At 39.7% G+C, this 26,949-nt stretch overlaps 1 protein-coding gene across 6 annotated transcripts in view; it reads right to left on the bottom strand.

Moving 5' to 3' along the window:
• LOC126336812 (BRCA2-interacting transcriptional repressor EMSY) overlaps positions 1–26,949 on the bottom strand; it is a 286,258-nt gene that overhangs the window by 118,391 nt on the left and 140,918 nt on the right. For all 6 annotated transcript variants that reach the window (XM_050000859.1, XM_050000862.1, XM_050000861.1 and 3 more), the window contains exons 8-9: positions 16,050–16,298; positions 1,038–1,184 (exon numbers count right to left, since the gene is read on the bottom strand). In XM_050000859.1, the coding sequence (XP_049856816.1) occupies positions 1,038–1,184; positions 16,050–16,298 (396 nt within the window). The remainder of the gene's footprint in view (positions 1–1,037; positions 1,185–16,049; positions 16,299–26,949) is intronic.

Raw genomic sequence — 26,949 nt, 5'->3', positions numbered from 1 at the left:
ACTGATATACTGTTTCTGTATCAACTGGATGATACTCAGACTGATTATGTGATGCATTTCATCACCAGGACCAAATAAGTAAAACAAATGGCTCTTATATAGACCCTGGATGCCTGGGAGAAAGATCGAGAGTGATATAACATCACGCTCCAGCCAGTGAGATACAGCCTGGGAGAGTTAGTTAGGGGTTTTTATGCCTGCACAAAAAAGGGGGACTATAGGAAAAGTTTTTAAAGTGCTATTTTGGGCCATATCATATCCTTTGTCACTTGTCAGATGTCACATACGAAGTTGAGACTTATGACCCTTCATCAAGAAGACAAAAGTGCAGAGACAATGTCAATGTTCTCCGTATGAAGCCCTACTAAGGTCCTGAGGAACACATTGATGATTAGAGCTTCTCGTTTAAGGAAAGAAGACCCGCTTGATGACTGTCAAACTTAGATGCAAGGGTCTACCTTCGATGATCATCGCAGTGAGGAGGATGTGACAACAAGACAAGTACATTAGGATCTGCCAGCACAGTGATACAAGGGACTATTGACAAGCTCTAGAATTAGGATATTTTAGTCAGTTCCAACAAGCAGAGTGCTGTTTTTCCAGGAGAGGGAACAATGCTGCGAGCTGTGCTGCATGCAGAGTGGCATAGTGGTTTGTGTTGCTGGCAGGCGTGCTGAGGGCTGCTACTTCACTCCCAACCACACACAATCATTTGTCATTTAGTATTTATCAGGTCTGGAAGTTACTGTAATTTCTTATGTTTGAATATTCTAGAATATTCAGTGTTTGTACAAAGAGATGCACTATCCATTCAGAAGTTCAATTCTGTTCTGGCTGTATGATGGCCTTTGTAATAAATGTGCTTTCACTGCTAAGTGTTGTACGTCACTGACAATGCTGTTTTTGGATTTGGACTTGATTCTGATCATGATGGGAGAGTATGAGTGAAACTGTTGTTAGGATGATAATTTGTAAACACAGAAAAGTAGTTTTGTAATATTTCAGCAGAAAGCAAAATAGTAGTAATATAAATTCACCTGTAGATGATGTCCTTGTAACAAGTGATCCACCAGTAGCCGAAGTCATTACATAAACTGGTGACTGAACAGATGATGAAAATGCTGGCTTAGGCAGAATTTTGGCACTGTTGCTCATATTAGACATAGGCACCATCTTCACACCTGCTGTGAATATGAAATCAAATATTTAAATATGAAATGCACAAAAATACACTGGTGTCAAAAATTAAAGCAACAAATGGCAATTTTGCAAGGCTGATTTTATTTTGCCACAGGACAGTATAAAAAGGTGATAGTAAAGTAGAAACAATGTAAAACAGAACATAAAAAACTTAAACATGCATAAGGGTAGGTAAAAATGTGCTTCATTTTTTCCAACTTAATGTATTAGCATAGACATTGTGACGACTACTTAATGTGCTCAGTATGTGGTGTGACCACTTCTGGCTGCAATACAGAACTGACAACAATGGGGCATGCTGTGAATGATGTCGTCAATCTCACGTTCAGCCAGTAATGCCCATTCTTCCTGCAGAGCTGCTCACAAGTTTTGGAATGTGGTTGGTGGATGCTGACATGATGTAGCCCTTCTCTTTACTGCATCCCTGACATGCTTTATGGGATTCAAAATACATGAAGTATCTTCTGTTACCAAGAAAACATCAGCTACTACTATGAGGTTGAGCATTCTTGTCCAACAATGTGAAGTCTGGCCTACGGTATCTCACAACAACTGCACATGAGGTCGTAAGATCTCATCATGGTTCCTGACAACAGTTGAATCTTTCTGATTCACCCATGCAATTTCACGAATGGGTGTTCGAATGGTCAACATAATCTCTGCTTACACCATTAGGGATACTCCTCTATACTGGTCTTTATCCACAATGTTTGGGTTCCGAAATCGTGTTCCCCATTCCCTCCAGACCTGTATCCATCAAAAATCACTCTCCAGACCAAATTGGGACTCATCTGTGAAAATAACTTTGGCCCACTGATCAATCATCCAGATGGCAGGTTGATGACTCCACTCTAGATGTTTCCATCTGTGGAGACTCGTCAGAAGTACACATACAGCAGTTCTCCAACAATAAAGGTCACTCTGCCAAAGCCTTCTGAACACCGTTTGCACCGATACAACACATCCAGTGAACGTTGTGAGGCCAGATGCCAGTTGCTGTGCAGTATTAGGGTGGCACTGTCATGCACTTACAGCCAAAATTATGGTCCTCTCTTTCTGATGTCACACATTGTCAGTCCTGTCCTGGTCTTCGGGGTACAGTTTTGGCCTCTATAAACTGTTGCCATATCCAAGAAACAACAGAACAATTCACATTAAGCCATCTGGCCACATCAATTTGGGACTGTCCTGCTTGCATTCTTCCTACAGCCCTCCAGCAGTGTGTCTGATAGGCGTCTTCTCTGTGCCGTACTGCACTGTCTTTGACTGTGTACACAGCGATTGTGGATATCCAACAAATAACTATCCAGCTTGATAGGCATCCTGGTGTCATCATTGTGTGGTTGATCATTGACCAGAATGCCAACTTCTGTGGAGAACATGATTGTACGGACATCTGTTGACAGTTTGTATGATTATATCGTGAATTAGACACAGGACAGAAAAATAGTGGTTTGCTGCTTTAATTTTAGACACCAGTGTAGTTTAAACACGAAAAAAAAGTCATTTGAGTGATATTTCGCTGGTGACCAAATGAAAGAGAATCATAATCTTTTTAATTTAATATTACCATGTGCGAAAAACCTTTTTGTGTATTTTATATATGCTTTTATAAGGTACTGATGTTTAGGTAACCATTTCAATATAAAAGCAAGTATTCTACATGCTCAGTGCCATTATAAAATTCAAATAGGTTTGTCTTGAAATAAAGTTATTAACTAAATAATGGTATAAATCAACTTAGTGACTGTTGAAGCATGAAAAATAAAGCAGGGCACCTAGAAACACAAGGGAGTTACTGAATATTTGTCTTTATGAGCTAGTAGTTTTCTTGTCACAAGAAGAGGATGGTTAGGAAAAAGACACTGAAGTGCTTGTAGGTGCTGTGGGGAAAGAAAACACCTATCATCAGCCTCAAATAGGTCACATAATTGGATTAGTATAGCTAAGACTCAAATTGTAGAGTAAAAGTGAAAGTTAAGGACCAGAACACAGAATGAAGTGGATGATAATATTGGAAACAAAAATTAGATTAGGACTAAGGAAGGAAAATGAAGGAAAAACAAAAAGTATGTTGGAAAAGCAAAACATAATTGTGTGCTAAACAGACAGGAAACAAATAATAAAGAGTAGAGCACGAGAGCAGGCAAAGAGGATTAGCAGGAAAAAAAGAGACAAGAAGTTTTTTAACAGATCTTTGAATGTAAAAATCAGCCCCACTTCCAGATTTCAGACATGTTTATTGTAGAAGTGATAAGTCAAATGAGCAGATAGATGTAATCAACATCTGTAAATCAGTTTATTTTTGTCTTTCTAAATCTTACCTCTGTATTGTCATTAATAGTCTGGAGTCTAAATCTTAGCTGTCATCATTTGATTCCTTTTTCTGGCTCATATCCTGTAATGTTTGTACATTTAATGAGATTTAAGAGCTTCAGTAAAAACGTTTTCAAACTGTGTTTTACTGTGGGCCTCAATTTCGTTAATTCTGTTTCAATACATGGTCAGTATATGATATTTTCTCTGTTTCACAAAAAGTATATTACAAAGTAGGAAAAATGAGTCCAGTTTTCAAAAAAAAAAATATTTATTACCAAGGTTACCAACCCAATTTATAAACAAAAGAAGAAAACAGGACGACACAACTCACATCCTCTTCATTAACACACTTTCTCCATGAATGCACAAACACTATTCAACCAAATCACTTGGACCCTTCTGGTTATCAGCTCCTCAGAAAACATCATACATTAATTTTCAAGGCTTTGAGGAGACCAATATTTGAGTCCTTAAGCTTTAATTCTGGTTCAGTTCTTGTTGGTTTATCATCAGAAGATTACAAATTTACTGTCTGAAGGTTTTCTTTTAACTTTAATCAAACCTAGCAAAGTTTTTTGTTTTGCAGTTTACTAATTTCTAATTTAGCATATTTCCTCATAATTTTGCCCCATTCCTAGTTGAATTGATAATCTCTTCAGGAGGCAATATATAAACTACTGCTGGTAGACACAGATCAAATTAAACAGGACAACAACCTATCTTTTGGTACTAATAGAGCCAGTGTCAGGGATCAGAGAGGGGTGCATGGGAAGGTTAGATAGACAGGAGGTACTCAGACTCCAGGATAAGAAGTTAAAAGGTAGAAAAAGAAAAAAAACATGGAGGTATCAGATGGTAAGCATTGTGCCAACTTTGTGTTTCTGGCTCAAAGAACTGAATCCACGTTCTATTGTCTTTGATGATGTTCAACAAAAATTGTCATGATTAGCCTCATAAACTGCAAGAAATTCCACAGAGATGGTTCTTTGTTGCTCTTTCTGGTCTTCTGTTAGGCAGTGAGAAACCCAGGGGGTGGGGGCTTTTAGTAAGCCTATTGCTGGATAAGTGTGCCAGCACTACCAACAGAGACATCCAGTTGTGTAGCAAGGTGTTTGATTGTGACCTGTTTAATCACTTTGAATAAGAGTGCCCGTATGTTTTAACAATGCAGGAGTTGCAACTGTGTGCGGTGGCCAGCATGTGGGAGATCAGGCAGGTTTGTGGGACCTTGTTGTGATAATAGCAGAAACCTCACCCAATAACTTACCATGCTTTTCTTTACTGTCTGGTCTTCTTAGACATACTGCAAGTGCCTCTGAATATCAGTGATGCACTAGTTTTCTGCCAAAAGAAACTCAATGATAGCTTTCTGCTTGGAACACACCTCTATAACAGATGCCATTTCGAAGACTATGTATAGTGCTGCTACCAACTGGAATTTCATGAAACTACAGGGGCTGAAGCAATAATATTCCATGATGTCCCACAGCAAATTTTGCATTTTTTTCAATGGAAATTGGCTAAGAGAGAAAAAATGTGTTGCTTTACATATTAAATGCCTTTGCTCAATTTCTAAAATGTTAGGTGCCTGAATGCACCTCTTCAACCATACAACCCTTTCCCCATGCTCACCAATAAAAATCACAAGTTTTGATTATTGAAACTTATGACAAAATTTACAATGAGATACAATTTTTCACAAAACACTATGAAATTCAGGTTTTTAAAACTATATTTCTTATAATCAAAACAATAAAATCACAAGACTTAATCTCCTGTCTGTTCCTGTAGCATTGTCACTTTGCTCCCAGTTCTGCTTGAAACATATTGGCACAAGAGATAATCTTCATGACGACGACATCATGTTTTCAACTGTCGCCAGCCACAGTGTTTTAACAGCTGCTTTGCAGCTGCTTGGTGAACTCATGCCTAAATTAGTTAACAAAGCATTTAGTGATGAATGATGAAGAAGAAATTCCTGGCTTATCAGAGTCAAGTACCATTCCTACTTCCTGAAGAATTAAGAAAAGCAACACACACACACACACACACACACACACACACACACACACACACACACACACACACACAAGTACCTCGCCTCATGCTCCTGCCCACTGTATCATGGTCACCCACTGTCAAGTTCACTAGTGTGGGTGCAGTGGCCAATTACAGTTACACTGCGGTTTAATATTCTCTGGTGCACATTCATTCCAATGAGTTCTGACTGAAATTAAGCCCTATATAATCAACAAATCACCGGATTTAATACTCACCTGCTACATGGGCCTCCACTGCAACAAGAAGCTTAAACGTGTACCACATGTCCTGCAGTGATTATGATTATACAATGAAAATAACTTAACCATAATGAATGTTGTTAATATTGTATTGTAAGTAGTCTCCTTCTGACCACTATCGAGTCAAGTTCTTTCTATTATACGAGTTACAATTCTTAATACATGGCATAATACTGTAATCTCTGGTGGTTAATACACCCTGGTGAAGTTATTGTGAATTTAATTAATAACCATTGAGTTATCCATTTTACTTTATGAGTGCATGTAAAAGTTATTTTCAAATGTACTTCTCATGAAAATTTTAATACTACATAAACTGAATGAAATTTTAAATTGTGAGAAGTACGAACAGTGAGAAATGATATCTCTCATGTTAAAATAATATTTCACCAACATGTACTTACTAAATAGTAATTGGTGTTTTGACGGATGGAATGAGCAATTAACTGAATGAGGATGAATGACATTTTGCTCCAGAAAGGTTCAAAATCATGAAATGTCCAGTTTTTACTTTTTGCATTTTAAGAAGAGTACGACTATTTTTTAAATAAGTTCTGCAAGGGTGTGACCCACTTTGGCACTGTTAAACTGCTGTCAAATGTACTCATGAATCTACATGCTCATCACGTACATTTGAATGTGTGAGAGAACAAGTGTTACAAAACAAGTGTTGTGGCTAACCTGTGATAGTTTAATATATATCACTCACTCGCTTGTCATGTGTTTCATGTTTGTTTACTCTTTTGTAATCCTGAAAATATTCATGGTGGATTCTGTTCACTGAAGTCTCTGTTTCATTGAAGGATAATCACTGGTAAACATAAAGTGACTAGAAGTCCTCTCAAGGCTTTTAAGAAAAGGAAAAAGAGATGAAAAGACAAACAAAGCTGGGTTCAGTTAGTGAAAAGTATGATTGTTTTATGGATGAATTAGATGTGAATGAAATATTTGATATGTCAGTTCTTCACAGAATTTTTGCAAATTGTGTAAGATGTAATCAGTGCAGTGAATTCGGTCTGGAACTCTTTATGAAAAATCACGTAGGACTGCCAATGAAATGAAACTGTAGTGTGATAAGCATCAATACATGACCACCTTTTGGAACATTGTTGCAGTAACTCCAAATGAAGAGAATGATAGCAAAATCTATGAAGACAACATCACACTGCAGGTGCAGTTTTCTTTGGCATGACAAATCTTCCATATCCCCAACCAGGTTTATGAACAGAGTATTTATAGGGTCTAAAGCAGAAGACATCCGTATAGAATCTATGAAGATGGCTGTGGAAGAAGCAGTAATAGAAAACAGTGGCAATAGAGACTTGACTGCTGCATTTGATGGTACCTGGCATAAACGGGGACATACATCTCTTCATGGTGTAGTATTTGCCACCAGTATATACACAGGGAAAGTTTTAAATGCAGCAGTAATGTCTAAATATTGTAGTTGTCCACAAAAAAATAAAGGTACACATGAAAATAATTGCACAGCTAACTACAGTGGGAGTAGTGGAGAAATGGCTGGTGCTACTAGTAAACAGGGTGTATCAAAAAGAATCATCCAATTTTAAAAAATCATAACTATTATGTTATCTGAGATATGTACGTGAACAACATACTGTTGGAAAGAGCAAACTCTCAAGTTTTAGATGATTCCTGCAAGGTAGCAGCAGTATGCATCCAATTCAGTTCTAGTAAAAATGGTGTTGAGACAACAGAAAGCCTTTTGTGTTTTACATTTTCCACAGTGTGGGTCAGTAATAACTGTTCAGCATGACTATCATAATAGGTATGGTGTGGGTCCTCCTGCAGCACAGAGCATTAGATAATGGCACGAACAATTCCGAGAAACATATTGTTTGTGTAAAGGCAAATCACCGGGCCATCCCCAAAGTATCTGACACTGATGTTGAACACATCTGCCACAGTTTACAAGGAGTCCGCAGAAATCCATTCGCTGTGCAGCTCGACAGCTCAACATGCCCCCGATGTCAGTGTTGCTTTGATTTTTACACATGAAACCATACAAAATTCAGCTCTTGCAAGCTCTTCGTGAAGGTAGCAAACAACAACATGTGGAGTTCTGTAATTTTGTTCTTGGCAAGATGGAGGATGACAGTTTTCTTCCACACAAAGTGTTAGTGGTGAGGCAACATTCCATTTAAATGAAAAGGTGCACTATCATAAAGTGAGAATATGGGGTCTGGAACAACCACACAAAGTTGTACAACTTGAGAGGGATTCACCAAAATTTAATTTGTTTCATGCAGTTTCACGGGAACAGGTGTATGGTCCATTTTTCTTAGCCTGAGAACACTGTTACAGAAAGCATGTGTCTTGATATTGTTCAGGCATAACCACAAGTGTCGGAATGAAGAGGACGAATGCAAGACCAGAGGAGGCAGTGAGGAAATGTCAGACAATAGTGGTTAGCCCAGTTCGAATTGCATCTCATCACCCACAACATCCCAGGTACTGTGAAACTTCCCTATCTATTATCCACGGTAGGAAGCACATTGTTCCACCTCATTAAAAAACTATTTCCTAACATCACTCCGAGTGAACTGTCATATGACCAAGTAGTACAGTCTCCAATAAACTATTACGACCAACAAGTGAATGTGGTAGCAGCTAGGTATCATTGCAAAAAACAGTCAGAACAATCTTATCGCGAGTGGGCAACAGATTTGCAGGGTATGACAAGGAAATGCAAATTCAAATGTGCTTGCGGTGCTTTATATTCTGATGTTATGTTGCGTGATGCAATTGTGTACAATGTGCCTGACGTCAAACTCAAAGAACAAATGATTGTGTATTGTCCGAAAGCTAAACTTGATAATGCGGACGTACGTTCACATCTTCCAATTGGCCCTGATGCAGACTTTGACGTTCCTGCTGAATCTTGTTGCCATATCGATGCTCAAGCCTCTATTTTGCTCCAGTCTTTTCTGCTGAACTATAAAAAAATAGCACAGGCCATTGAAGTTGATTCAGATTTGAACATTTTGCTGAATTATATTTGCACATCTTGGGCCCACTTATTGAATAGCACAAAGAACTCTGTAGTGTGCCGATACTTTGCACATCGGCATAGCCTCACTGCACAAAAAGGTGTAATTCTTGTTCAAAAAGATAGTGAACAGTTATGTGTACTGATCATTATAGCTTTGCTAAAAGAAGTGATGCAGTTACTTCACCAAGGACACTGGGAGATTGTTCATATGAAACAGTTAGCACTTCAACACTGTACTTGGCAGGGTATGGATGCCCATATAGAACAGGTGACTTCACAGTGTCATGAATGTGTGGCAAATCAGTATGCCTAAGTTGCAATCGCCATGGCAACATATGCACATAAAATTTGCGGGACCTTCGCCTCCTCCACCTAATCTCGTTCTACCGATGGAGCTGGACCCACCCATACCGCAGCAGTTGCCACCTTCTTCATTTGATTCATGGCAGCAGGAAGTGGACTCGTATCCTTCTGGTCATTTTCCAGGGGCATTTCCACCAGAGCACAGGCCAGATGGCAGGGTACAGCCAGAAGCTTGACGTACTCTGCAGCCACAGCTTCTGGCCAGACGGTACACCCACACTCCTGCATCCCCCACTGTAGTCAAACTCCATACACAATGTTGGTCATTTTTTTTTTGGGGGGGGGGGTATGGGAGGCAGGAGGAATGTTCTGGCATAACCACAAGTGTTGGAATGAAGAGGACGAACACAAGACCAGAGAAGATGGTGAGGAAATGTCAGACAATAGCCTGCTGGCAAGGACCGAGCTGCGCCAGGAGCGCCCCTGCAAGAAGGGAATATAAGTACCACCCCTACCAGCCTCAGTCGCTCAGATCGGCTCAGCAATGGACATCAGTTGATGGTTGTAGACTGGCACTCGCTGAACAGATTGTAGTGATCCGTATCAAGTGCTTACTTGGACATTGTCTATAGTGAATATCATTTACTGTTGCATGTTGCCCCTCGTTAGTGACACCTTTTCTAATTACAAAGTTATGTATTGTCAAACTGATTTATAGAAATAAAACTAGTAATGTTATTTGCCTGAACTGTTGTACATGCACTTGAAGAATGCAGCATCCTTTAGGCACCTTATAAGCGACCAGTGGGTAAAATCCAACAGATATGCTTGAGAACTTTCTTTTCCCATGATTGGAGACTGATTCAAGCGACTTCATTTACTAACAGGACAGGGCACCGTCTCGGAGAGTGGTAATTTTTAAATCGTAGGATTACTGAATGACGGTTCAGTCACACTGGACCAAATGATTCAGCCTTAATTACTGATCTCCAAGGTCACTGGATCTGATTGTATGTGATAATTTCTTGTGGGGGTTTATGAAAGACTGTTTATAAGCCTCCATTACCAACAACAGTGAATGAACTGAGACATCGAATTAACAGCAGTTGTGGAAGCTGTAAATCGAGAAATGCTCGCTGCTGTGTGGAAACAATCTGAATACCACATGGACATTTGCTGTGCATCTTAAGGGAGGCATATTGAACACCTATGAAAAAGAAAGAAAAAATCTTTCTGAATTCCCCGTTAATCAAGAAAATAAAATTCACTGTGTTTATTAGTTTCAGAAATATAGACTTGCCAAATTGGACAATTCTTTTTTGTACAGTATTTCAGCATTCTGTTGTGTTTAATAAAGTGTGATATTTGAATTACCTTAGGGACAGTGATTTTAAAAGTTTCAAATGTATTCAAGAGCTGAGGTCTTATGGTGGTGATGTAATACAGAAATTTGAGTATACTGGACAAGTACAGAAACAAATGGGGTCAAGACTTCAGCAACTGAAAGTTTCGTACAAAAAACAAAAACTTAGTGATGGTAAAGGTTGGATGGGAATGGAAGGTTAACTGACAGTGTAATTGACAAAACACAGAAATATTATGGAATGTCTATAAGGCAAAACACACACACAGTGTTTATGCAATGTAGAAGGCTGTTTTTTTTTTTTTTTTTCACGCTTTTTCAACTGATTAAAGTCCCCAACATTACTTGTGTCCCAAAGGAAAAAAACACAGTTGCTGTAAGTACAATGAAGGATTGCTAACTAGTGAAGTGTACACTCATAAACTTGGTCTGTCTGGTGCAGTAATGCAGGCAATAAAACCTATTTTCAGAGACTTAGCAGCACGTTAATTGTTGAAAAAGTATGTTCGTGGAAAACTCAAAACCCCAATGAAAGTGTAAATAGTGTTGTATGGCCAACAATCCCCAAGAACTGTGTGTGTTGGAATAGAAACACTGCACTTTGGTGTGTACAATGCACTTTCTACTTTCAATGATGGCAACAATGTAAGGTGCATAGTATTTCGAAACATGGAAATGAAGATGGATTTCAACATGGTATGAATGATGATTGATTTTAAACAAGGAACATCTCCGGGCTGCTGACAAGGCTGTAAATAGCCTAGAAATACAAGCCATATTAACAGAAGATGGACAAAGAGGAAGATGGAGTGGGAGTTTGCAGCAGATGAAGATAATCCATCCTGTGGACCTGGAATGCACTTAAAAGATAATTCAAACTTTGTTGCTCCATTTCCAAAGACTTAATTTTTTCATACAAATTACGTGTTTTCTGAGGATCTACCAACTCAATTTGCTTCAAATTTTCAGGAATGTTACACAGCCCCCTATGTGTAACGTAACACTGCTTTTTTCAAAAAATCTGTATAGTGTTGAATTTACAAACCAAAAATGGCACCAAAAATACTCAATTTTCATTATAATAGAAAATTTAATCTCTAACAACTGGATTCAAAATTTTAAAAATCCATTTGTTAAGTTATAGCCAACACTCGACAAATAACCTATAAACATTTCAACTTCCTAGCTCAAACACCTTCTGAGAAAACATGTAATTTATAAGTGCTATTTTAACATTGGAAAAATAGGGCTTTCTGGAGCCCTTAATATCAAATAACTGACAGTGCAGAAACCAGTTATTCACAAAGTTTGTTTGAGTACTATCGCTGGTTATATGAGTAACAAACAAAATCAACAACTATATTATGATGGTTTCTTGTAAAGATTATAAAGAAATAATTTTTTCTATTCTCAGCATATTCTTCCTTGAATGAGGGAACACTGCAAACTTTTTCAAAAGTAATGATGTCTAATCAGAAATAATTAAATGTGAAAAGAAGTTGTGGTGGAGACGGGACAGTAGATGGTCATGCATAATACAAATACATCCAAAGAAAGGCGATGGCCACAGGACAAATTCAGGGAAACTAATTTCACATGGGAGAATTCAAACAGCCCCTGTGGTGTGGGCAAAAACTCTGTCCACACATTGGATAGTTCTGTTAGCCATTTGACTAATGGTCATACCTATACAGGGTGAGTCAGGAGGAAAGGTGCGTACTTTGAGGGATGATATTATTAGTGGTTCTGAACAAAAAAATTGATATGAACATACACCCTATTCCAAATGGTTTCTGAGAGACAACACATTTAATATAACTTTTGCATGTTTTTCTTGAATAAGTCGGCAACAGCACTCTCCAGAGAAAACGTGCCGCAGCACAAAATTAAACCACATTACATTTCCTACAAAAAAGGTCCTATTCATTTTTTCTCTAGGACTAATAGCTTGTGCGAAGAGAGTGAGAGAATATGGAAAATATCGTATCGCGTGCGTGCACTGTAGCTTCGATAGTTTTTGTATGGCAATTTGAGGTAGTTTCTAGATCTGATACATCATGAATGTCCTGTATCAAATTTTTGCCTCAATTTCCTCTACACTACTGTGGTCAATTGTAAACAATGACAACATTTGGATAGCAAAGAAAATAAATAACAAGGATTCAGGACACCATTCAGAAAAGAACATACGTCCATATCAAGCTTTTTGTTCAGAATCACTAATACTATGACACCTCAAAACATGTATCTTTCCTCCTAACTCACCCTATATAAAGTAGTGTATAGTGAACAAAAGTTAACTGATAAACAACACACACTGTCCCACAAAATGCTCTGTCTTTAATTTTACAAGAATTGCCAGTAGTGGGACAAGAGTCGGTTGTAGCGTATGGGGCAGGTTTTAAAGCAGGCACAGTAGCACAAATAGGAACCAGGTGGGGGGAATCACAATTTTGGAAAGACATAAGTTTGACTATGATGTTACAGAAGTAGAGAGTGTAACAGAAGATGACAATGGGTCCTGTACAGGGGATTTGAGGTAGAAAGTATCTTATGTAAGGGCTTGATTTGAGGAAGTTATAGCCTTGGCAGAGTAAACTACTGAGGGAGTCAAGGCCTGGCAGTTCTCAGTGATGACATGTGTTCTTTGGTGTTTTCTGGAGGTGGGAACTGTATCAGTAGGAGGGTGAGAGGTAGATACAACCTGGGAGGTTTGTTTACGAATAATACCTGTTGAATAGTTATGGGAGAGGAAAGCCTGTGCGAAGTTCTTAGTGTAGGTGCTGAGGGATTTAATAGTGGAGTATAAACATTTGCTGCAGATGCCTAGGCTGTACAGACACAAGCATTTAATGGGGAAGGGATGGCAGCTGTCAAAGTACAGGTATTATTGCATTTTAATTTTTGCATGGATTGAGGTTTGGCTGTGGGTTTCAGTGAGGTAAAGATCAACATGAAGATGTCTGCTGGGACATGTGTACCAGAGATATTTTAGTAAAGCAAGATTGCATCAACAGTCACTATATCCCAGATGAAAAATGTATACACTCTTGTGTGTGTGTTAGCACTGAAGAAGGACGTTGTCACCTATTTTCCACTACCGTTGTGCTGTTCAGATGCTCAGTACTACTCTGTTTAATATTCAGTGATGTACATGGGGTGGACAAAAAAGGAAACATAATACATTACCACACCTAATACGGTGTACAAACACAACTGGCATTAAAATCATATTCTAATCACCTCAACATGGATAAATACAGGTTCTGTATGATTTTCAAGGGAATCTTATAACATTCTTCCTGCAGAATAATGGCCAGCCAAGGTAATGATGATGAAGGTTGATAGTGAACATACACTTATCTGAAACTTCCTGGCAGATTAAAACTGTGTGCCGAACCAAGACTCAAACTCGGGACCTTTGAGTTCAAGTCTCGGTCCTGCACACAGTTTTAATCTGCCAGGAAGTTTCATAGCAATGCACACACTGCTGCAGAGTGAAATTTTCGTTCTGGAAATACACTCATCTCTCCAAAGGAATCCACAAAGGTTTGGTGACTGTGGTGGCCAGGGGAGATATGACAACTCACACTTGTACTCACCAAACCAGTCCTGGACGATGCAAGCTGTGTGAACAGGGGGCCCATAATCTTGGAATAATATAGTATCACCATCAGGGAATGAACATTGTGATCAGCGAAAATGGTCACACAATCCTTGGCAGTTACATGGCCTTGCAGAGTAACCAAGGGGCTCATAGCATACGATGATATGGCTGCTCAAATTATCAGCGAACCTCCACCATGTTTCACTCTCTGATGTAAACTCAGCCAGCAGCTGGAAATGGTGCAAAACAAGACCCATTTGATCACATGACTTGCTTCCATTGCTCTATGGTCCAGGTTTCATGGCTTTAAACCACATTTACCATTGTGGGTATTTGCATCACTGATGACTCATTTTGGAATTCCAGCTTGCACTGCAATTCCCTGTTTATGAAGCTTCCTTCATCTAATTTTGATGCTGACAGGGTTCACAAGCGTGACATTCAGTTCTGCATTGACTTTTGCAGCTGCCGTCCTTTTATTTTCATTACAATCTCCTTCAATGACTGTCTGTCATGATCACTCAACAAACACTTTCATCCATATTGTGACTTAGCGAATAATTCTGTTCCACTTTCCCTTAATGCAGTATAAATCTTTGATGTAGTGCTTCTTGAAACATCAAACACTTCAGCATCTTGGTTATAGAAGTACCCACATTTGAGCACCAGCAATTTGCTCATGTTCAACTTCACTTAGCTCCAACATAACACATTTACAACTACACAGCACACTGTTTTGATCATGACTGACACTTGCCACATATTGAGGGCACTGCACAGATTCTTTTTGTAGTTAAATACAACAGTACAACCTGTAGGCCGAGCTAGCACCTGCATTTACGTTACAGCATGCATTTCTCACAATGTTTCCACATTTTTGTACAACCCCTGAATATGCATATAATAAATGGAATTTCTAGTGATGCAGAAAATTATGTGACTCTATTATGAGTGATCAGGAACTTAAATGGTGTGCTAAAATCTACTCTACATTACAAAGCTCTCTACTGTACTTTATTTTGTTGCAGTGACACTATGATGTACTTATCCACACTCACAAACCTCGTGGAAATATAAAGTAGCCTATTTGTTGCTTTTAGGTGTACAAAGCTGTGGGCCACTAAAAGCTTCACAGTTCTCTTGTGGTTGAGCTTGCTGGCTGCAAAAAGGCCTCTACAGACCTTACCATTTGACTTTATATTTTGTTGTACCTGATTGCCTTTCTACATTCTCCTTCAATATTTTTGGGTAAACTAATTCTTGTTTATGAAAGTCAGGATATTTTCAGCTTTGAGTGGGCAACAGTTAATTTACTGCAATATTCCAAAGTGGTGAGACTTCTTAAAAATATAGGTGGCCTTAACATGAAACAAAATTCTGTAAAATTATGCTTTCTTGCTGGTAATTAAGCAGAAAAAAATATTCTTAAGAATTAGTGCACTAGACTTGCAGAATAGTCAAACTTGTTAAAAACAATCAAGAGCTTTTCCATTCTTTTGACTTTTCTGGAAAGTCATATACCTAAAATACAACACATCTGTGTGATAGGTTGTTATTTTTTATAGCTGATGGGAAATAATATAAATATGTTTTCTTTTTGTAGTATCTGTTTCAAATTAAATATTCTTGAAACAGCACAGGACAACTGCATGAAGTAATTCACCCACAGACACCTGTCATACATTGTGTAGACTTTAGATATGTGATCCATCATTTGTTCACAGAAATGACTCCCATTTTTTTCTTTCTATGATTTTCCTCTATACTGTAATTTAATTCTGATTTCTCCTCTCTTTCATAAATGATTAATATCACAAAATTCATTCACACTATCAGGAACGAGATCACACTGATGTATCAGAACTGTATTATATTTGACCATAAGGACTGTTCAACTATATACAAAAGTGAAAACACTTGAACATGTAACTTGGGCATACTTACTGTTATCTGGTTTGATGGCAACAAAGGGCTTTCCTGTCTGAGTTGATGGCTTCAACTGGGTAGTCTGCATATTATTTGAAGCCTGATTTGTGTTTGTTGTTGGTGACACTTGATTTGGAGTCATTGGTATTATTATTGAACCAGCAGGCCTTGTTCGTATTCTTGCAGGAAGCTGTACGGATTTGGTACGAAGTTTTGGTGCAGTACTTTGTGCTATAAATGTTGTTGTGCTTGCTCCTCCTGTAGTCCCTAAAGTGAAAGACATTATCAAAATTGCAGCAGATCATTACGAGTTACTCTGTGTCATGTCTGACAATTCCAGAGAACCAAACTTGAAGATATAAAAAAAGAAATATATACACGGTGTTCAGAAATTCCCATTACAAACTTGTAGGACTCAGAGGGGAATGAATCCATAATATTTTGAATAGGAACCCATGTCCACAAATGCCATAAAACGATGGTACAGAGTGTTGAAGTTGTGGGTGCTGGTGCTTGTAAATGAATGTATATACAGTGTAATTCTGTGATGATGTTACAAACTTTCTAGGATGATGGAGAGGGATAAATGTATCGAACTGAGGTAAGGCTCCCCGATTCTGAAATGAACGAGTTGTAAGTTACAAGTGAAAATCGTTCTGATACATCCGACATAGAATACATGTACTGCTACTGTTGTTGCTAAGAATTTAGAGTATGTAACTTTCAGAGGTAGCAGTATGGACCAAAATGAAGAAGAAATGTCCAGTAAACATGGGCTCTAAAATGCATACCTGAGGAGCTATGAACACTAGTTTGTCTACATTACTGTGAAACACATCTCCTATACTGAACAAGTGCTCATAGCTCTTAAGGTACACATTTTAGAGCCTATGTTTACTTGACATTGTTTTGTTGTTTTGGTCCATACTACCACCTCTGAAAGATGCATACCATACATTCTTGGTAACAATGGTAACAGTACATGTATTCTTCCGTCAGAGGTAACAGAACAACTTTGCTTATAACTTTCATCTCGTTCATTTCCAAACCAGGGATCCTTATCTCAATTCGATAAATTTATCCATCTCCAGCATCCTAGAAAGTTTGTAGCAATATTAGGGAATAACTCTGTATTATACATTTACAACCACCAGCACCTATAACTTGTAACAACAGGGAATCACTCTGTATATACATACATTTACAAGCACCAGCACCTATAACTATGATGCTCTGTATCATCATTGGATGATGTTTCCGATATGGGTTCCTATACAGAATATTACATACTTACTTCCCTCTACAAGTCCTAGAAGTATGGAATAGGAATTTCTGACTACCTTGTAAGTTGCTAGAATGTTTTATACGCATGAAGATTTTTACTATCTCTACTTCTTATCTCTCCAACTTACTTCATAATAGCGGCTGCTCAAGTAATTCCATTGACATGTATTTGAAAACATTTTGATTTTAAGCCCATTTAGCAGAACATAATACAAAATTTTGTTTATAATTCTGTAATTAACTTTATGTAAAGCTTACTAGACATAAACTTATGAAAGTGGTATGACCTAGCTTTCCCCTGACCTCAGCGTCAGCCAATTATTAGGAAACCTAGGACTTAATATGTAATTTTACCGAGATAATGACTTGCCATTCTTGTATACCTTAAATTTTGGCTAAGATGAAGGAGATATTTAGTAGCAGAAACTATCCTAACATCAATATGAATTACATGCCAAACCTGTGGATTAGTACAGAGTTACTTAACATACAGAACTGCTGAGTCAAGTCAATTGAGGCAATATGCATTACAATTACCATTCAAAATACTACACAGAGAAATCATATACTTACATAATAGTTTTTACAGCCACAAAGCAAAAGTTAATTAATCAGAAAAATGTAACTGCACAGACATGTTACCAGATTTCAAACTAGCACTCTTTTTCTAGCTTAAGTGCACAGTCTCTCAACCCACACCGATAGCTGAGCACCTTGAAGCATCTGCTTCTGGTAAATGGGGATGTTTGCTTGTCCCAGATTGAATTTACATTGTAGATTAACAACGGGAACAGGTGTGCTAGGTAGCCTGGATGCAGCTTTTACACAATTGTTGCATCCACTTAGATAAATAGTGGACTGGTTCCCAGGTTCCGCATTAGTCACACAATGCACAAACACTTTTATAACTGATGTCGCATTTGATCATGCAACATACACTAGATGCATTCAGAATGGATACACAACTCCATGCCCAGACAGGTGGGGGGAGGGAGGGCTTTGGCAGGGGGGGTGGATGGAGCTAGCTTACACATAGCAATGGTTCTCTACAAAACTCAAAAAGTACCACACCGGTCCTGATCCAACACACTGGATAGATATAGGACACTGGTATGGATGGCAGAAGTATGCACTCACACACACATCCACACCACACATCTAAATACCTGTGTGTGTGTGTGTGTGTGTGTGTGTGTGTGTGTGTGTGTGTGTGTGTGTGTGTGTCTGTGTGTGAGGCCTATATATTGGTACAATTTTCAGTGATGGTTATATTTCTTGTATTACCAGTAATAAACTAAGGAAATCACACTATCTGAAACTTTTTATTGTAATGATGCCTTCAGGATCACATGCAGCTCTGCACTGAATACAGTGTACTCATTGTGAATTTTAAGATACGGTCAGAGAAAGTTACTGATGAGCAAATCCTCCCATTTTGAATTGTTGGTGCATACAATAATAAAACTGTGAAGCTGCATTATGTACACAAAAAATGTATGTTAAAAATTATTTAGTACATGATAGCGAAACTAGAAACAACTGTAATTTGTATCTGGACACAAAAAATACAGCTAAAACTCAGCAGAGCTATTGCACAATACTGTTGACTTATATAATACTGGTCCACAACATATAAAAGACATACCGTAGATACTTTAGTATCCCCACCAGTGACAACTGCAACAGAGGCAGATCAGCTAGCATGGTTATCACGGCAGAATAATCCAGACACCTGCTGTAGGGTGCACATGTGATGCATGATATAGGCAGAACCCCTTAGAAAAGTGTCTACCTGCTGAGGGCAGTAGGCTGGGTGGGACAGTTCTAATGCTGAGATCAACCACCCTGGACCTCACCTTGTCCCTTGCGCTGTTCCCATATGTTCAATCACAGTCGCCCGCACCTGCCATGTGCTATGTATATCCACATGCTTGTCTCCACAAGTTTCCGAACTTTCTGCTTCCCCACAGACTGACTCGCACAGCAAGTTTTAATTTCCTCTTGGTGGGTTCTGTTCCCTGGCTTGTCGAGCTACCATCGGTCACACAGTAAAATGTGCCAATGGTGTTGTTTAGTGGCATTGTCATACTTGCACAGATACTAAAGTGGCAACAAAGGACATTTTTATGTGTGATGCTTCTACTTTTTCTGTCCCTTCTCACAGTGTTAATTATGGGCTATCATGGATCGGGCATTTCTGCAATGCTGGCAGGAACAGCTGGAAGGAGCAGCAGCAGCAGAAGCATGAGCAGAAATGTCCACTGCTAAGTCAGAGTGCGGGATTGCTTCATGCCCACAGGTGGCAGACCAGGCATCTGCTGTGTAGTATTCTTCCCCTCTACAGCCACAGTTTGGTGGTTTCAATGAGTCTACAAAAAGATGGGAAAGTTACCTGCATTGGTTCTTGCTGCACTGCTAGGTAAGGTGTACTGTGAATCCAGTCAAGAAAGCTGCCGTGTCATTGTCCAGCAGTGTAAGGTTACATGAAGTTGTGCAAAATTTGAAGCCCTTCACTGAGCCCTAGAAAGACTCCTGTGACAAAATTTGTTGGTTATTTCAGATCATCCAGGGCAGTTGGATGCACCCTTGATCACCAATTCGCAGGGTCTCTCACGCAAGTGTTGTTTAGAGTGTCTCAAATTGCTGCCTCATATGCAGACTCGCTAACTCACAACATGATTGTCTGCTAAGTAGTTGATCCTGAAGTCCAAACTAGAGCACTGACCTTGCTCAACCCTTCCTTAATTAATGTTGCCCAGGTTGTGGGATCGAATGAGCTTTCGGTGGTGGTGAAGGATGTCTCTCTCAGCTGGCAGGTGGTGCAATAAGGTGTGCATGGTTAACAGTCCCTGATTCCCCACCAGTTTCCCCAGATGGACTTCCCTCCCACCATGTCACTATATGTTGACACAATTAACGTTTCTGCTGCAGCAGCATTGTGGTGCTATTTGCCCACATTGAGCTTGGCAGGTTTGCGGCAACTGCAGTGTCATAATTCATGCCCGTGGCATTTTTCAGGCCCTCAGTGTCACTCTGCTTCCCCTCATTGAGCAAGCCAGTGGTCCTGCCCCAACTGCCTTTTGATGCATGTTCGACAAGACAGCCTATATGATGAGGTTTTGTGTGGGGCAAGCCATCAGGTAGGCCATTTAGCAACCGTTTGTGACAGTTGCTGAGCTGTGAGTCAGTTATCAGAAGCTCCTTTGTTTTCTCTGTATTCCAGGGCTGTCTCTGACGCCCTGTGTGTATCGTCCTGGCAAATTTTTCTGATGCTATTAGTGGATGGAAGACCAGTTGAACTCCCAGTAGATATGGGAGCGACAGTCAGTCTCATTAACTTCAGGTATGTACAGGCTCTTGGGATACCTGGCACTTAAACAGCTTCTATATCAAGTTGTCTTTATGTCTTTTATGGTAAACAGTGGATGTTTTTGGGGAGGGGCAGTTCTTCCTCTCTGCATACATTGTCAATGGTCACTTTTCCGTTGGCACAAAATATTTTTGGGTTAGACACTTTTTCCTTTTTTGGCATCCAGATAGTTGACGAAGTCCATTTAATGATTCAATTGCTCCTTTTCAAGATTTTGACTCATTGCTACAGTCCTACAACCAGCTCTTTGAGAATACCTTGGGTCAGGTAGAAAATTTCAAGGAACTTGTTTCTTTTAAGCCATCAATGGTGGTTAAATTTTCTCATCCCTGACCCATTCCCTTCTCCAAGAATGACACAATGAAGGCCAAGTTGCAGCATTGGCAGCATCTGGATGTCTTTTCTCCTATTTTGTTGAGTCAGTGGGCCACCTCTTTGATGGTGATACAGAAGCCCGATGGTGCATTGCGCCTTTGAAGTGATTTTAAACAGATGGTCAACTCGTAATGTTTCATGTATTAGTATCCAATTCTGTGGCGGTTGGAGTTGTTGACAAAGTTGTTGGGGGCTAGTATTTTTCATACATAAACTTGCGCGATACATACCTACAGTTGCAATGCATGTAACTTCTTGGTATCCAATTCTGTGACGGTTGGAGTTGTTGACAAAGTTGTTGGGAGCTAGTATTTTTTCATACATAAACTTGTGCAATACATACAAACCTTCTGATGGTTGTGCCCATCATTTCGACCAGCGACAGAGGCGGCTGCCAGGTGTCACGGTGGATCACAAGGGTCAGGAGGTGTGCGTGGTGGATGTTGATCAGGAGCATTAATCTACAATGAAAATCAGTTGCATCTGCACCCTGTTGGGTCATCAATACTGGCAGGCGGCAGGGATGGTTACAACGATGTTCTAGGTGCGGGCTCCCACTTATGGTGGTGGGCTTCCTTGTTGCCACTTGCTTCTGACACACTTCCTTTGCTTGCAGCCTTGGGCCTCAGTGATACTAATTTCCATGCCTATTGATATGGAGCCCATGGATTCTGACCTGCCTTCCTCCTCCTCCTCCTCCTCCTCCTCCTCTCCTCTCCTCTCCTCTCTTGCCACTGGATGTAATATTGGGTCCACAGACTGCTGTCTCCACCTTTGCAGATTTCCACACCTCTGGTAGAGCTAGCAGCATTAGTGCTGCCTTCTTCAGTTGCTAGTCCGCTTCCTGGGTCGTTAGCACTCTCTCTACTTCTGCGCCCAAGTTCGAGGCCCAAGCCTGGCCACTTTCAGCTCTACATAGGCATTTTACGGGGAAGGGATTCAGTATTCCCACTATTGAACATTGCAATGGGGTAAGATGAACTGACTTGGCGTGGACAACTGCCGTGGGTGGAGGATGAGACATGTGGTATGGGCAGACCCACTGACAGAAGTGTTTACCTCCCAGTGACAGTAAGCCAGAGAAGGCAGTTCTGATGCTGAGTTCAACCACTGTGGACCTCACTTTTGTGCCTCATGTCATTTCCGTCACTTCAGTCATTCCACACCGACCGCATGTTGTGTTTGTCCACATGCCTGTTTCTTCGGGGTTTTAGACTTCCTGCATCCCTGCAAACTGACTCGCATGGCAAGTTTCATGTCCTCTTGTGGGTTTCTGTTCCCCAGCTGGTTGTTGAGCCACTGTCGGTCCATGCCATACCTTGTGCCAAAAGTGTTGTTTAGTAGCACTGTCATGCCTGTGAAGACATTAAAGATAAAATCTGCTCTATCACAGATAGGGGCTGTGGCCAAAAACATATGTGTAAGTGTATTTTAATCGTGCCTGTCTGCAACTTAACATGTCACCTTTACAGTAAGTAGCTATCTATCTTTTCCTGCATTGCTGATATTCAAAACTAAAGAATTATTTACAAAATGGAAGTTTTTATATGGTAATACAGTACCCGATTTAAAAAAAAGTCACTTTATTTAAGAAGTTATGTATTACACAAGAGTGAATACTTCTATAAGGCTAAAAATAAATGTAATTATAGAATGAAAGAATAATGATTGTCAAATATAGTGTAAGAAATTAAATTTAAGCTGCTAATTTGTGTTTGTTTTGAATGATGAAATCCATACAATGAAAGTTGTTAGACCGATTAAGAAACTAAATCAAATCAAATATAAAATGATGTAAAATAAAGACATAAAATTTACACCTTCCTTTCTTAATATCTGACAAAAATATAGTATTGGCATGTTAAGGATCTAATGAGGTGATTTTGGACACCCCTGGTTTGTAACTCTGATATGGTCCATACCCATTTTTAAAAGATGGTTCTTTGTACTAATACCAAATCTTCATTACTTGTAGTTGATTAGTGAAAAGTACTTCATCAATGGGTGAGCAATGGTATGATATTCAAGTGTCTGTATCACAGGTAATATTTTACAAGTTTGCCACACTGTGTTAAATGGTTGTTCACCAGCCAAGCACAGATGCTATGAATAGGGCTAGTCACAAATCATAAATGTCCTAGTGGTCAGACTAGTTCTCTCTTGGTGCACCATGCCTGACATTTTTAAATAGGGTATTGTGACAGACCATACACAAACCAGGATTACATGAAAACTGTGCAAAATTTGAGTAAGCAGAATTCAGTTTACTTGCCATGAACTATGACAGATGCTTTTTAAAAGACTTAATACTTTTAGGGATTCTGCTTTTAGGTCTCAGAAGTGTGGTGAACAAGTAAGCTTAAAAATAAATATGGGACCCAGAGACCTCTCCGCCCCCCCCCCCCTGCCCCCCCTTTTTTTTTTAATTTGGTACAATGTCCCATACAGAATGCAGACTTTTATGGATGCTATTTGCATTGTTGCTGATATTTGATTTATTGGCCTTATTCCCGTAAATCAAATATCAGCAACAGTGTCCCACATTCCCAATTTAGTAAAATTAAAAACAGAGAATGTGAATGGTTAAAAAGTATGCAAGCATATTTCACAGTTGGGTATCTGAAATGATTCTTCTCCAACTGTTCCTCCAGAATTAAAACTGTCGATTGCAGCTGGTAGATTGCTTATTAGTTGCCATGCTACAGAAAGTTATACTTAAAACACTACCTTTAGTAACACCATTCTCTTGTTCAAAGCAATGAGACACAATGTCGACACGGCAGTGGCAAGATAGGCCTCCACCAAAGGCACAGGTACAGAGGTGGTTCAAAACTGGCAGAAAAACACAAGAAAGAAAGAGGATTTCAGAATTAACTGAGAGCATTACACATGTTCTCCTACATCTCATTCACACTGCTGTCGGTGTCATTTCATCCAAGAAGCACCAGAAAGAAACAGCTACTACCAAACAGACATATATCAGTAATGTGGTTTATGTGGTAATAATGTGTTTGGTTCACATAGCTGCTGCACGCATTGTTCACCCATGTTAAAAAATGCTTAGCTATGGTATTGCATGATCTCAAAGGTAGGTGAGCACGTGCTGAAGCAAACAAATTAACTGAATGGAAGATTCTGATTTCTCCCAACCAGACTGGAGTCAGACGTGGTGATGGAGGAAGCAAGAAAAAGGTGGAATGGTTATGCAATTTACAAGCAGTACTTTTACTACACCCAAATTTTGGTTGGTATGATTATGTGTTTAAATAAAAAAGAATTCAAGAATAAGCATTCTGTTGTGATTGTTAATCTTTGTGCCTCTAAACAGCTGTAATCTATTCATCTAAGTTGGTCATTGGCTGCTCTGCTCAAGCATTTTGTGTTGTTAAACTACCAAAAGTATGTCTTACTTGTTTTGCTGATATCTTGGCATGAATGAAACTCTAAAGCACCAAAAGCCTCAAGTTCCTCTGCTACGCACTATACCAAATGTTTAATACATGCAATTTTTGTATCAAATGACAATGGATGTTTAGTTTCACCGTGCCTGCCAATAATGACCATACAAACATGTCATTTGTACATGCGTAAAATAGTAAGCAGTTATGTCAAGAATGAGTGCTCTGATACATAGCCAAAGACAAATATGTTTTTGATTCTATACCCTTTCATTGCAGGTGTACCATTAAAATGTCAAGGAAGGTAAGAAGTATAGCTATTGATGTGGCTAAATGCAAGGCACACTTATTCTGTGCTAAGAAGTTGTTGAAAGAATTTTGACAGAACAATAAGTGATATCAAAAATAGATTTCACATTTATCACACCAGTTCATATAACTTCTATTCGCTGTCAGAAAACACCTTAGATCAAAGTTCTGTATCTTAAATTGAAAAATGTACACCTGATTTTGGTGCCAAATACAGCAGAGATATTGATACAGTGCAGAGAGTTAAAAAAAATAGCTGCTTTCAAGTTCCAGGCAAAGGAACTGATGAGCATTAACACAGCTTCGCATTTGAAGTTTTTTTTTCTTTTTTTCCCTTTTCCGTCTCAAATGTGGGTTACAAGGTGCTTATCAAAACATTAAAATAGTTCAGAGGTCGTTTATGACAATTCCAGTGACTGTGGCATCTTGTGAATACAGTTTTAGCTCCCTGCTGCCGCTGGATAAGCAGCAGCCAGCAAGGAGTCATATACTCTTGGCTCACTTATTGGTTTCATAGTTAATTCTTAATTTCTTTGTGTGTTTTTGGGTACTTGCACAGTTTAATTCACAAATTTCGGGCATATTATAGTATTTGAGAGTTGTAGCATCACGTTTTAGTAACTGAATAGTGTAAATTCGCATAGTCGTCAGTCACCTGTTTCTGTTTTGAATGGTCAGTGTCGGTTAGTCACAGCCAGTGAGCTCCCTGCCGCCATTGGATAAGCAGCAGCCAGCAGCAAGTCATACACTCTTAGTTCACTTATTTGTTTCATAGTTTAATTCTTAATTTCTTTTCGTGTTTTTGGGTACTTGCATAGTTTAATTCACAAATTTTGGGCGTATTACAGTATTTGAGACTTGTAGCATCGCATTTTAGTACCCATATAGTGTAAATTTGCGTAGTTGTCAGTCATCTATTTGTTTTTTATGGCTTGTGGGATAAAAGAGAGAAAAAAATTGTTAGGGATGGAAAAGGACTGTGCCTGTTGTGTATGCACTCAAGGGGAATTAGTCACTGTCCGTAAACAGCTGGAAGTCGTGTTGGCTGAGGTCGACAGGCTCCAGGCCGTTGCCCTAGGCCACAGTGACACTGGGACACCCAAGGCGAGTGCTTTAGTACCTCTGGAACCTGTAGCATCGCTTGGGATCTCTGATGCCACTGCGCCCTCAGATTTGGACGTCCTTGCCAGTCGACACTTGCCTGAGGGCGATTGGCGAACCATGGCAGGGTCGCGAATCCCTGGGCGGAAGGCAAAAGTTGGTGCTGGTCGCAAGGCTGTACCTTTACGCATCCGTAACAGGTTTGAAGCACTGCCCACTGCTGAAAGTACCTCTGAGCCAGCAAGGGCAGCCTTGCCTGTGTGGCAGTGGCCGGTCTTCCTGAGAGGTCCGGACAAGCGCAGATGGTGGGATTGCTTGTCATTGGGAGCTCCAGTGTTAGGTGAGTGATGGAGCCCCTTCGGGATATGGCAGCTAAGGGTGGGAAGAAAGCCAATGTGTTTTCCATGTGCGTACCGGGGGGAGTCATCCAAGATGTAGAAAGTGTCCTTCCGGATGCCATGAAGGGTACAGGATGCAGCCTATTGCAGGTGGTGGCTCATGTCGGCACTAATGATGTGTGTCACTATGGATCGGAAGAGATTATCTCTGGTTTCCGGCAGCTATCTGAGTTGGTGAAGACCGTCAGTCTTGCTAGCGTGATGAAGGCAGAGCTCAGCATCTGTAGCATCGTCTACAAGACCGATTGCGGACCTTTGGTACAGAGCTGAGTGGAGGGTCTGAATCAGAGGTTCAGACAGTCCTGCGACCATGTAGGCTGCAGATTCCTCGACTTGTGCCATAGGGTTGTGGGGTTTTAGGTTCAGCTAAATAGGTCAGGTGTCCACTACACACAGGAGGCGGCTACACGGGTAGCAGGGGCTGTGTGGTGTGGGCTGGGCAGTTTCTTAGGTTAGACAGTCTCGGGAAAGATCAAAAAGGGCCCCAGGTACAGGGTACAGTGCAAAGAAACGACAAGAATCGACCAAGTAACAGTCGGTATTGTAGTTGTAAATTGTCGTAGCTGTCTTGGAAAAGTAACAGAGCTTCAAGGGCTGATGGAAAGCACTGAAGCTGAAATCATTATAGGAACAGAAAGCTGGCTAAAGCCGGAGATAAATTCTGCTGAAATTTTTAGAGAGGC

Source organism: Schistocerca gregaria, chromosome 2, assembly GCF_023897955.1.
Source record: "Schistocerca gregaria isolate iqSchGreg1 chromosome 2, iqSchGreg1.2, whole genome shotgun sequence".
Lineage (NCBI taxonomy): Eukaryota > Metazoa > Arthropoda > Insecta > Orthoptera > Acrididae > Schistocerca > Schistocerca gregaria.
Note: the sequence above shows the minus strand (reverse complement) of the source record. Positions and strands in the feature narration are given on the sequence as shown.